This window comes from Columba livia, chromosome 1 (assembly GCF_036013475.1).
Source record: "Columba livia isolate bColLiv1 breed racing homer chromosome 1, bColLiv1.pat.W.v2, whole genome shotgun sequence".
Lineage (NCBI taxonomy): Eukaryota > Metazoa > Chordata > Aves > Columbiformes > Columbidae > Columba > Columba livia.
In genome coordinates, this window is record NC_088602.1 from 169411527 (window position 1) to 169425076 (window position 13550).

General features: G+C 42.1%; 1 protein-coding gene across 8 annotated transcripts in view; it reads left to right on the forward strand.

The window, feature by feature from the left end:
- CNOT4 (CCR4-NOT transcription complex subunit 4) overlaps positions 1 to 9216 on the forward strand; it is an 82862-nt gene extending 73646 nt beyond the window's left edge. For 4 of the 8 annotated variants that reach the window (XM_065044487.1, XM_065044508.1, XM_065044497.1 and 1 more), the window contains 2 exons: positions 6817 to 7029; positions 7804 to 9216. In XM_065044487.1, the coding sequence (XP_064900559.1) occupies positions 6817 to 7029; positions 7804 to 8105 (515 nt within the window). In that variant the 3' untranslated portion in view covers positions 8106 to 9216. The remainder of the gene's footprint in view (positions 1 to 6816; positions 7030 to 7803) is intronic. The other 4 variants (XM_065044529.1, XM_065044545.1, XM_065044539.1 and 1 more) reach the window with 1 other exon arrangement.
- The last annotated feature ends 4334 nt before the right edge of the window (positions 9217 to 13550 follow it).

The window sequence follows — 13550 nt, forward strand, 5'->3', positions numbered from 1 at the left end:
GTTAAATCCTTCAGACCATAACGATTTAAATGGGATTTTACTCATGGTGTTAAAAATTCCATGAGCAAACAAGCTTATTATTCATATTGAAGTGACACAGGTACAGTTTTTATCAGAACTGTTTTGTTCCTGGTTAAGTATATAAGCTTTGGGAGAAAGGCTTTTTGAGTTTATCTAATGTGATGGGCATCATTCAATTTTAAGATGTGGCAAATAGTCCTTTCCTTCTCTTTCCCCCTCAGAATGAAATATTGGACAACTTTTTTGAAAAACCGGAATACCCATAGTGGAATGTCATTTTTCAGATGAAAATAGGGAAGGCCTGGTGACTTCTCAGAATAGGGTAATGGGCTGTTTCACGGAAAGCACAGGCTGTCTGTGAATATGGTTGCACAAAGTACAGGCTGGGACTAAGAGGGATGTTGCTGCAAAGCATCTGCTTCTCTGGTGGCCCTATTTGTTTCTAATAGAGCTGAAAGACTCCTGGTAAACTCTTCCTGGTGGGATTCCGCAGGAGTCTTCTTATAAGCAGGTCATTGTGATAACCATTCTATTACCAAATACACCTTGATAGTCTCTTTGCTTCTACTCTGTGCAGTCAGGTATGTGACATTGCTAGTAAGTTTGGTTTTTCTCTTATACAATGGTTTTCCTCTGAATTGCTGAATTTATTTTGCTTATTTGAAGCTTTCCTGTAGCACTGTTGTGTGCCTTGGCCACACACATGGCATACTGATAAGTCTTTTTTAAAAAAGAAATAATTGCAACCTAGGTTTGCAGGACTGCTTGCTTTTCAGCAGGACTATAATATTTAGGACTCTTGCCATAAAGATGTTTAATGGTTTTACACAATTAATACCAAATCAGGCTCTTGTAATAACTTGTAATATAATTTTGGCAGAGTAAAGAATTATACTTGCTTTACATTTACTTAATGTGATGGTCTTGTGAGCTTTGCTTTCAGTCCATTTAAGCAGGTACTGTATGAATTTTGATATTGATTTGATCATAGACTTGTATCAGAATTGGGGCAATAATTTGGAATGGTCCAGTCTCTGTAGGACATTCATTTTAGTGGGCTTGTCTACCTCTAAGTAAATGGTAAGACATGCCCCCATTACCCTCAATATAAGAGATCAAGCGTGCCAACATCACAAAGGTGGTGCAGGCAGATCTGAAACACCTTTGGGTCTACATTGTGGTGTAATTTCTTGGAATTTATGAAGTCACAGAATATACAGCCGATGCTTGTGCAGACACCTTCTAAAGTATTGATTATGTACAACAGAACAGTGTTTCTGTGTCGGCCATCATCCTCTTTGCCCTCCCTCCCCCAAACACAGGCTGCTTTGCCTGATGTGAAGGAATAATATTAAGGCATTGCAGGTAGAGGATGTTGAAGTAACACCACCAGATTGTCTTGTGCAATGTCATGAAGGGGCAATGACTTCATTTAGAAATCCATTAAATGACCAGATGAATGTTCAGTCTTCTCAGTCATATTTTATTTTAATGTAACTGTAAGCATTTTTTATTTAAATTGGGTGGACAAGCTAAGTTTCTGATTAAGCTTTTTTCCTTCCCTTTGCTCACTTTAATACGGTGGTTGACTTTGAAAATTTGTATTCATACATAAAAGTGCTTCTATTTCATGTTGACATACTGCCTTAAACACAAGAAAAAGTTCAGTGCTAGAACTGTGGGATCTGTTCACCTCTGGAAACACAAGTTTCCACCAGGCCAGGTATTGTTATAAAATGCACATCAAGGGAAGACTGCAGATCAGGATGTGTATTTGAGTGTGTTTTTCATGTGAATAGAGGTGCTTTCAATGGGGAAAGGCTGGGGCATGGGGGGAGGAATCACCAGTTTATCTTGATGTGTAAAAATCTTTTAATTGCAGTCAATTGGGTTTTAACTTGTTTTCTTCTATGTTTTCCCACTGTCTGTGGACATACTACTTAAAATTAGGATGAGGCTATGGAAGGAGACAGAGTTCCCACTACTTGAGAGAGGGAGAGCATGTTGTGTTGGTTCTCACATTCCTGGGTTACGACATCCAACTGAGAAGTCTGCTAGCTTGTCAAAAAATTACTTCCTCGGCCAATTAAGTTTAGAAGTAAGGAAAGATAATAGGCAAATGCCCTTTTTAATAGATCTGTATTAACTGAGAGCTAACCGTTTCTCATTTTTAACTGTGGTACTGACTTCAAGGTGAAACATAATTAACAAAAAGAACAAAACAGCTCAGGGGTGAGTAGTAATTTCTTCTGAAGATACTTATGTTCTTCAGGGGATGGAAGTAACTCCTGCTTCTGGGGTGGACTTACATTTTCACTTAGCCTCTGGTTTAAAACTTGTCAGACTCCAGCACAGACATGCTGATTTAATTGGTTTGGGTATAACTGTGTGGAGCCTGGAGATTGCTCATGTACTGGGTTACATTAGGACTTAATTCTGACTGGGTGTTTTACCTGTCATAGCCAGTAACTGAGGCCTCTGAGAGCAGTGCAGGTAGTGCTGCAGAACATGGCTTTCTCTATTTATCCCGTCTGCTTTCTCCTTCCCCTCTGCTCTGCCCTGGTGAGACCACACCTGGAATATTGTATCCAGTTCTGGGTCCCTCAGTTCCAGAAGGACAGGGAACTGTTGGAGAGAGTCCAGAGCAGGACAACAAAGATGATGGAGTGGAGCATCTCCCTTATGAGGAAAGGCTGAGGGAGCTGGGGCTCTTTAGCTTGGAGAAGAGGAGACTGAGGGGTGACCTCATTAATGTTTACAAACATATAAAGGGTGAGTTTCATGAGGATGGAGGCAGGCTCTTCTCGGTGACAAGCAATGATAGGACAATAGGTAATGGGTTCAAACTGGAACACAAGAGGTTCCACTTAAATTTGAAAAGAAACTTCTTCTCAGTGAGGGTGACAGAGCACTGGAACAGGCTGCCCAGAGAGGCTGTGCAGTCTCCTCCTCTGGAGACATTCAAAACCCGCCTGGACCCATTCCTGTGTAACCTCATCTAGGTGTTCCTGCTCCGGCACGGGGATTGGACGAGATGATCTTTGAGGTCCCTTCCAATCCCTAACATCCTGTGATTCTGTGATTTTAATCCCTTAACACATCCCATATTACAAGAATAATTTGTTTGCAGCATTTCTCCTCAGAGGCTGGGAATCTGACAAAGCTATGAAACTTTGGTTGTTTGGGTTGGTGTAGTGGTTTTGTTTGTTTGGTTTTGTGGTGTTGTTTTTTTTTTTCCTTTGGTTTTATGTTTTTTAAACTCTCTGCATTTATTGGCCAAGTTGGAAAACCCTGTTAGAGACACCCAAGTAATGTGGTGCTTCCGTTTTCTTTGCTGTCAGAGGGCAATGTTTTTGCCTTTTGGCCCCACAAACCCAGCTGTCTGGAAAAGACAGTAAGTTTTTTTTTTTAATTTGTCACTTCTGTACCCAGAAGCACAAGATTTTAATAAATAAACTTTCTTATTGCTAGCAAATAATACAGGTATTATAGATACTGAATCATTTTAGGCCTTTCATCTTTTCTGTGATTCCAAGTGAATTTTGTACTGATAGTTGAGATAAAGGGCAGTCCTCCTCAATTTCTCCTAACTTTCTTTTGTTCCATGTTAGCACAACACAGCAGTGGTGCTCTATGGCTGCCTTACAGGTTGTCTCCTCACCAAACAGTGCCAGCCTTTTCCATTCTGTGAAAATCTTGTATCTCAACTGCTTGCTGTGTTTCTGGACTCCCATGTATGCTGTATTATGTCTCCTTTAAAATGGAGAATAACATCACAAAAGCATGTGTATTTTATTAGTCACCACATCTTGCTGGCTCTGTCTTCATTAGACTTCATCAATGACATGTTGTGGGTGTGTACGTTGCTACACGTTTATTTTCATGCACATGAGCTTTGAGGGCGCATTGGGGGTCAGTAATGTCCATGATTAAGATCATAATGAGTTTACAGGTCCCCAGCTCGCAGGCACTGCGATAAGTTTGTTCACTAATGCATGGTCATAGTCAGCATCTTGTGTGTGCTTTTTGCCCTGTAGTAGCAGCAAGTAATTAAACAGCTGCATTTCTTTGCACAAGCTGTTGGAAGCAGCGGTGAGAAAATAAAGCGGAAGCTGGTGGTGTTCAATGCAGAATCTTTTGCCCAGTTATTTTGGTGATGGTGAGCTGGCTACTCTTGTTCCAAAAAAAATGAATTTAGAACTTGTCTCAAATAGGCTATGGATGTTCATCAGAGTTGTGAGCAAATATCTATTAAGAATATTTCTGACTATTACTTTTTAAAACTTTGATTTATTTAACCCCAGGATCATGTAACTAGATTTTTTTTTTTAAATAGAAGTTTTTTATAGTTTTGAATGAAAAATGTATTGTACCAAACTCTCTAAAGCTATTTATTGTGTGCATTAGGACTGCAAATAAAGAAGTAGGAGCTCTGGAAGGAACAGGAAGTAGCTTTGATTTACAGTAGGAGAAATGAAGTAGAAGTGAAAGCTGGTTGTATGCACTATGACTTCATGCTAAACAAACACAAAACAAATCACAGATAAGCCTGATTCTTGTTGGGTCTTTTTTTTACCCAAAGTGACTTGCACAGCAGGCCCTGTAGAGCACGTTGCTGTGCACAGTGTGTGAACACAGTCACACTCATGTCTGAAGACGTGGTTGCTTCTGTGTGCTGAGCTGCTAAGAAAAAGCTCATCTGAAGTTGCTCGAGGCAGAGCTGCAGTTCTGTGATTGCTATTTTTTTTTTTTCTCTTGTAGCACCTAAAATTTTAATCTTTAGATGTAACATGATGCATGTTGTAATGGACAGGCTTTTCGGTTTACATCCACTACGTGATTTTTAAGCTGTTTTTTCTTTGCTTATGGGAACGCTTAGGGTTTGTCTGTCGTCCCCATGGAGGTACCTCAAGGTGTAACCTCTGAGGACCAATTCCCCAGCCCCAGACAGTGAGTGGGCATCACAGCAGTTGACTGCAAACCTCCCAGAGTCTGTGGTCAAATGTATTCTGCAAACTTGCCTGGGCACAGAGGATGATCTTTCCTAGTACACTCTTTGTGTCTGTGCTGCTATCCATGTGCAGGCTCCGTGCACAGCATCAGTCTGTCTGGCTGCGGATGTTCTAGGTGTCAGCTGCCATCTTGCTACATAGGGACGTTTATGTGTACAGATGGATGCTTGTGTTAAACCAGCTGCATTAGATTAGAAATGAATTCTTTGCTCCAACAGTCATCGTAGGCAAAGCAGGTATAGTAGATTTGCATAGTAATTTGTTTTGGAGTTCAGCTGGTGACGTGGACTGAGGTGTAACTTGCTGTGATTTGTGATTGAAGTTGCTTGCTGTAATTCTGTACAGAAGCAGAATCTTATTCTAAAAAAGCTCTGGCCAGATGAAGGGAAGTTCTGCATGAAAGCACAGGATTTCAAGAACTTGGTTTGTTGTTTGGTTGTTTTGGTTTTTGTGTGGTGGTTTTTTTCCTCCCCTCCGGTTACAAAAAGGTAATTGCTTGAGCCATCAGTTCTTTCTGAGCATTCAGCTTTACAAAAATGGCCGAGGCGGGTTTTGATAGCAAGTGAAGCTGCTTTCTTCATTCTCCAACACACAGAGTTGCAAGTTAGTGATATTCTCTAACTTTACAGAAAGACTTAAGTCTCTTCCGTTACTGATGAAGTAGCAGCGTTATATAAGTATACCACTGTAACACTTGTGATTGACATTAAGGTCCTTTCTTCAATTAGGACAGCCAGAGATGGTTAAAAAAAAGTATGCCAGGTTTTTGTCAAAAAGAGTGTACTGGCAATGTTACTACCCAACATTTTATTTTCAAATATATTATGACTTTCTGTATCGGATGTTAAATACTAGGAAGCTTGTGTCTGGTTTGTTTTGCTTTGAGATACCTAAAGCAGGAAATGGATTGTAGAACCTGATAGTCTATTCTAGACAGCATGGTGTAACATTTATATTCAGGGTTCATTTTCTGTAGTGCAAATAGCCACATTATCCTGTTGTCCTTTTTCAATACATGCCCTGAAACACTTAGGCAAATAGCTGAGACTTGACTGTTTTGGTGTCCAGCTGGTTTGCTTCTAACCAAAGTTCTGAGGATGTTGCTGTCGGGAATTATTCCAAAAGGTCTCTAAAGAATTTTCGCTACTGTTCTTCAACTGCAAGAGGAAATTGCCCTCCCTCCAACTTCATGAGAACCTAATTACCATTTCCTTCGGAAGAACATCTGTAGGGCTGTGAATGAGCAAGCTGTAACAAAACAAAAAACTTCTGTGATATTCCTCCGCCTCTTTGGTTCCTCATGTTCGGTTTCTATTGCAAAGCCCTACCTAGCCTTTCTTCATTTTAATATACTACAAAGAAAACAACCCTTTCGAGCCTGCTGCCCATTAATAATGCAGCTGAATTGGGTTATTTAGGTTACAACAGAGGTATTCTCATAAAGGATCTGGTAGGTTTTCCCCTATTAGTAATAGGGGAAATAGCGGCTGTGCCCGTTATTATTCAAGCCTCTGAACTGAAAAAAAATGGGGAAATATGAATTGGGGGAGGAGTTAAATCTTTCTCCCACTCCCTTACATTTGGTTTAAAACCTGCCAGTCCCTCTGAGTAATTCATCAATCATATAAACATTGACCCTAGTTTTTTGATAGGGAAAGTTTTAAATGCTTAGCTTAAAAAGTAAAAACAAAATCCCGTACCCCACCAAAGAAAGACATCTGTTTCTAACTTCAGCTTTTTATTTTTTTTTATCTTTCATTTTTTTTGTTGGTAAATCTCCTAGACAACAGCAGTTCTGTAGAGAGTTTAAATATGAAGGAATGGCAGGACGGGCTAAGGGCACTTCTACCGAACATTAACATCAACTTTGGTGGACTGCCCAATGCTTCTTCCCCCTCCAACGCCAACCACAGTGTACCAACGTCCAACACTGCCACCACCGACAGCCTGAATTGGGACAGCCCTGGCAGCTGGATGGACCCCGCAATCATCACAGGTAACTGTTTCTCACTCCTTCAAGCTCTGCTGGCAAACCAACAAATGGGTATTTGGCACAAACTGATTTACACCTGGAAAAGAAAGAAAAAAAAAAAAAAGTCAGTATGCGGTGGTCTCTTCCAGCTTCCATCCACAAAACCTCGAGGGTCCAGGAATTTTTGTGGAACCGCTAGGTGTAACAAAGCGTCACTCAGGCCTTTGCAATGCATGCCCAGGACCTTGGCAGGCAGTCAGGTGGATCAGTGCTTATCTCTAGGGTCAACCTAGGTGTCCCTTCTGCTGGGTGGCATGTCCGGTATGTGCGCTGCTGGTCCTGAGGCACTGAAGGCATTCACTGGACTTTGTTATTTAAAAAGGGACGTACTCCACTTGTTTATAAAGCTCTCTTTTATAAGGCTGTCTGGTTGTGTTTCCCTGATAGGGAGGCTGAAGCATGATTTAAGTAGGCAGAGGAAGAGTAGTGTACTGGTAGTTTGGTGTTGTAAGGTCAAGTTAACAGGGCTGCACTCTTGCACAGGATGTTTGACAGAAAAATGTGTGTTTTATGAAGAAGTGCTCAGAGGGGGAACTTTTTCCTATCTGGATTTAACGTTAAATGTTTTGCGGGCAGGGTAACTACTTATAATAATGTAAAATGCATTATCTGTGCAAACTAATCATGTTTTCTCACTGTTGCTTTCTGTAAGGTTAAATTGACCTCCTTTGTGCTCAGCTTACTGCTTCTGCTCTGACTTGCCTGTATCCCTGTTTTTGTTTGTTCTTCTCTTCGTAGGTATCCCAGCATCCACAGGAAACAGTTTAGACACCCTTCAAGATGACAATCCTCCACATTGGCTAAAATCTCTTCAGGCCCTTACAGAGGTGGACGGCCCCAGTGCAGCACCGTCACAGACGCACCACAGTAACCCCTTCGGCACACAGATCCCTCTGCACAGAGCCAGCTGGAATCCCTACTCTCCTCCTTCAAACCCCGCCAGCTTCCATTCCCCACCTCCAGGCTTTCAGACAGCCTTCAGACCCCCCAGTAAAACCCCCACAGATCTACTACAGAGCTCAGCGCTGGATCGTCATTAGGAAAGGAGGAAAAATTAAAAAAAAGAAAAAAAAGAAAACCCAAAACGTTAGAAATGCAGGAAGTGTCCCACCCTGACTCCTCCCCATGCCCACCTACTGTTCCCTGTCATATCTTTCTTTCTGAAGAATCCAGTTCCTGATCAAACCTCCCCCCCAAATGCAATGCCATCACAGGGTCATGACTGTATCTTTTCGTTAAGTTTCTGCTGAGCCAGTGTTTGAAATGCACTGTTCGAAATATCTTCTGACCATTCTAAGGAAAAAAAAAGAAAGAGAGAGAGAAATCAAAATGCAGTCTCAATGCTTAAGGAGAATATTACTGTCTTATGTCTTTTGCACATGAGTATTTCTGCCTAGTGGGAAAGAGTCAATCTGCAGCAGGGGAAAAATGCAATGCAGAATCAAATGCAGAAACATGAAAAACGTATCTAATTTAAATGAAGTTACTGAATACGTGGGGCAAGCAGTGGCCTGGCATTTATTTTGCATTCAGTGTGGCACTACACAGGGAAATTGCTACGTTTCTTCTTTATTTTTTTTTTTTTTTTGAAAAGGGGATTTTATTGTGTCAGAGTTTGACATGAAGTGTGTTGGAAGACAAAACACTTATAGCTAAGAGTAACCAGCATGTTGCTAAAGAGTGGTTTAAAGAGGGGAGAACAAGATTTTTCTTTAATTTTGGCTTTAGATTTAAAGTAAACTTTAATGTTTTAAAAGTATTCACAGATTTAATACCTAGCATATACATAATATAATTAGCAGCTGAAACACGAGTGATATTTACTTCAGTCTTTCTGTCTCCTCTGTCAGTCTCTCTTTCTTTTTTTTTTTTTACAAAAAAACAAAGATTCACCTGATTAGGGCACTCTGGGATAGCACTGCATTGGGGCCACATGATCACCATCAGGAGCAACCTCTGACCTCCTCTGCCTGCAGCTTTTACTTAACCCTGTAGTTTCTGGACGTTTGTGCAGTATTGAAAAGACAGGAAAAGAGAAACAGATAAATAAACATGGTTATAACCTGATGCTAAAACTAAAACCAAGGAAATGTACCTCTTTCTTCAGAATTAAAACTAAAATCTTAAATAAAACAGAAAACTTGATGATGACTTTGTTTGCTTTTCATTTTTTTTAAAAACTTGGAATTTTAATGACTGCATCTGGTAAAACCGTATATCATTGCATGTTTTGTGGTTTTTTTTCCTGTTTATCTAAACTGGAGCACTTTTTCATGGAAATATTACTTTGCATGGTGACTTCTATACTGAAGAGTGGAGAAAGCATACACACTTCACATGTTAAAATTTTTAAAGGGATTCTGTTGTCTTTACTCATGGCAATAGCTAGAGGCTGGCTGTCTCTTTAGTGGTGGTATTCTTTTAATCTGAAGCATGCAAAACAACTTTGTACGTTCCGAATTAAATGCCATGGCATTTGGGACAGATAGCATGCAAAAATGTGTCTGAAAGTGTGGCAGAGAATTCTACTTATGACTCTGTTTCTGTCAGCATCCTCGCTTAAAGCTGTAAAATATTGTCACTGCACAACAGGGGGTGAAGAGCTATTCACATACAGAAGGGCCTCTGGCAAGCTCAAATACTTCCAACTAAAGATATTTAAAACCAGCAACCTTGTGATCGATTGGGGTGCTGTGCTGGTGCAGCTCACGAGGATGGCAGAGTGCCTGAAATCCTAGGGGTGCCGGTGCAGGAGGACATCTCACCCCGTGCAAGCTGTGCGGTTCAGGCTGGCTGCCCTCCTGTTTGCTGTTGGTGGGGCCATGGAAGTGATTTCACACCGCTGACCTGTGGGCATCTAACTGGGGTTTGGGGACTGGCCTGTCACAGTCCAGGGGGTGGAAGCAGGTCCTGAATTGATTGCTGGACAGGGGAACCAGGCACTGAATCTGCGTGAAGGGACTCTGAATATGCTGCACTGTAAAATGTCACTTGTTGACAATTGCTGCTTTTGCTCTGCTCTTACCTGTGTTGCTGTGTAGTGTTGTATTTACCACCTGTGTTAGGAACTGTTTCTGGACAGGTATCGTTGCTGCAGGTCAGTCATGTGCTCTGATTACTTGGGAGGACATGCACACCCTTTGATGCCAACACTCCCCAGCAAAGCAAAGAAGTTTTTGTCACCCAGTCAAGCCCCTGCATGATCCCCCGCTGCCATTGCTGGTGGTGGAAGGAGAAGTGCTGATCACTGGGACTGTGAATGTCCTCCCCTGCACCAGTGCCTGCTGCTAACCCAGCACTGGGTCTGCAGTCCAGTGGGAACAGTCTGCTGAAGGTGCTGGGGAAGATGCAATGGGCTTGGTTTCTTTTCGTCCTTCCACAGTTGTTAAAGACAGACATATTTTGACTTCTAACATTTCTCTTTTAGAAGGGTACCCCTCCTAACCCTGCAAATAAGCTATCTTCCCAAGCAAGCTGTAACTGCTTCCTCTGTACCACAGCAGTTCCTGAAGCTGCGCCTTCGTTGGTTCTTGATGTGTCTCTTTGTTGAAGTGTAGGACATGTTGAGGGAAACCTGTGCCTGTGGTCTGCTACCAATAGAAAATAAGCTTTTGCTGATCTGGAGAGCATTTATTCCCTGCTGCCATACAACAGCTTGTGTGGTTGGCCTACTGACAGACTCAGCCTTCAGGAAAAGGTTTGTAACTAGAATGATTTTTCTCTTTAGGGTGCTCCCCCCCCCCCCACATTAGACTTATTGGGTAGGTAATGCTGGTGTTACTAAAATACATCCATGTTCAGGTTGATATGTGTGGGTGCAGCTTCTGCCTCTTTTAGCCTAGTTTTATGTGCTGTCTGATGGTGATTCTTGCATCCCTCCCAGGTTGGGAAGCAACCTGGTGTTTCACTCTGTCCAATCATGTGAAGCTCAATTAGTTTCTCCTAAGGATTTTGTTGTTGATGGGCTCTTCCTGCAGCAAAAATTCTGTACAGGAACCTTTACTGAAAGGAGAGTGTCCATGTGATCTTCTCAGTGCGTGGCCTCTTGTTTTACATCTTGTGTGGACACTTGCAGCTCTTCTTTGCATTAAGTGCAGAATAGTCCTTGATTAAAAGGCTGGTGACTCAGGTAGGTGGTGTCTGGTGGAGATGAAACTAGAGAAGGATGGACCAGACTCCTCCTCCTGCAAAACGGATACAGACGCATGTTGAGGGAAGGAAAAGAGTTGTTAGCCGAGAATGTGTTGGTACAAGAAGTTGTGTTGCACTTTCAAAGAATTCTCAATTCAAGCATAGTAATTGGGGGTCGGCAGTGCTGGGCTGATACTGTGTGCTTTTTTTTTCTTTTTCCTTTTTAATATCTAATAAGGGAATTATGTTTCTCTGGATTACAGCAAGGAGTATAATGTTACCTTTTAGGTAAGATGAAGAGCCATTGCATAAATTCCTTTTATAACTTCTGTTTTCTACTTGCAAGTCAAGAGTGAGCAGGTGTCTGCCCTTATAAATGTAGTGTCTTGACAAGGCTGCTCTAACTACATGTCAGACAATGTTGCCAGCTTCCAGGACAGGTTTTAATCATGAAGTTGGGTTTGTATCCTAGTTCCTGAACTCCGAACTTTTGTTTTCCTTTCCCTCCATTATGGACTCTGTCCAAAAAAGGTTTTCTTCTGAGATGCTTATTTAATCATAGGCACTCAAGATGCTGAATTTAAGGGAAGATGCAGGGTGTTTGAGTTTTCTTAGGGGGGTAGTTTGTTTTTTGTTGGGCATGTTTTGTTTTTTTGTGGTGGTGGTTTTAGGGCTTTTTGGCTTTGTGTTTTGGGGTTTTTTGTTAATTTGTTTGGGTTGGGGGGTGTTCTGTTTTGGTTTGATTGTGTTTTTTTTTTTTTTTTTACAGTTTGGTAGAGCTGTGTAGAGTTTTGGCTTGAACACCTTTTATTTTTCTCTGGGGACAGAATGGGTCATGCACGAATGTCCTCCCTCACCCTTGCAAGGGGGCTTAGAAAAATACACTTGGGAAGATTGTAGAACAGTTGCCTGGGTGCTTCTTGTTTGTGTCTCCTCTCAGGGCGCGTGGAAGATGTTTGAAGCTCCAGAGGAGCTTAGGTTTGGTGTTGGCCTCCAGCACATGTAAATCCATCCTGTGGCAGGTGCTGTATTGCCTGGGACTAATTCCTGCTGGGGAAAGCTGTAGTGCTGGCATAAAAACTTACTGCTCAAAACTGAGGTATGTCAAGAGGCTGAGGGTGGCACAGTGCTGGAAGGGCTAGGGCACTGGGGTTGTCACCAGCCCTACTTGAAGGGGTTGTAAGTTCTCGTAACTTCTTGAGGGGAATGAACTGTCCTCTTGTCAAGCTGCCAGTGACAGGAATTTTTAGCGCGCACAGAGCAAATAAAGTGCTGTTTGACATGAATCCGTGCATTGAGCGTAGTTGTTGCTTTACATCTTCCAGCAGTGTGTGGCTATATGATTAACTATAGGACTGCTTTCTGCTTCTCTGATTTATTATTATCTGTTCAAGCTGACTGTAGATGTAGTATCTGTAGGACCTTGTGTTTCTTCCTCTTTGCCCAAATCCCAGCTTCTCTTTTTCCCTATTTTGGGACATTTCGCTGATGGGAAACAGCTCTCAGGTTCTCTTCTGTTTATGGCTGGAACTGTAAACAAAGCTTCTAAAGAGGCAAAAAAAAAAAAAAAAAAAGGTGAAGTATTGTCATAGCTTCAGGTTCCAGTGTAAGAAACTGTGTAGCCCCAGCATGCTCTAATCTATATGCGAGAGCGCCTTGTATGAGCAAGATCTTCATCTTCCCTTCTTTCTGGGGTTTGCCTTTGCCCTAGGCTTACTGCTGTTATGCTTCTATGGCAAAGTGAAGGCTCCTGAGACTGAAATGTCCAAATGAAGTTCTTGCCTCGCAAGTACAGGGAGTTAGAGTGACTTGTGGGGATGCAGAAGCCTGCACTGCTCCATGGTGGAGGTTTGAGGTGAGTTGGGTGATCGTAACAGCAAGAGATTTGTTATGAGCTTTGCTGATGAAAAGCACTGGTTTAGGGTAGTCTTGATGCAGTGGTACGAGGTGTGGAAGTCATCAGAACAGGGGTGGTGTCACTGTGGAGGAAAACAACAGCAAAGTCCCTATTAATGTAAATGTGATGGCAGAGTGATCTGCCTGACCTGTGGTGGTCAGGAGGACCCATCTCCTGCAGCACAGGTGAGGTGGAGGCTTTCAGCAGGACACAGTCATTGTGCAGGTGCTGTTTTGTCTTGTGAAATCTTGCTGGATCACTATTTCCCCCAGTCCTCAGACTCACAAATTGGGCAGATTTCCATTTCAGAGATGCTTGGAGAGAGGGTGGGACACACTCAGCTCTCTCCTCTTCCAACCAGCAGAGCAATGCTTAATGCGGTGGTCTAGAAAGCTTGTACTGGCAGAGGTGGCTGTTCTTTTCAAGATCACAATATATTTTTGGAGCTTCATGGCTT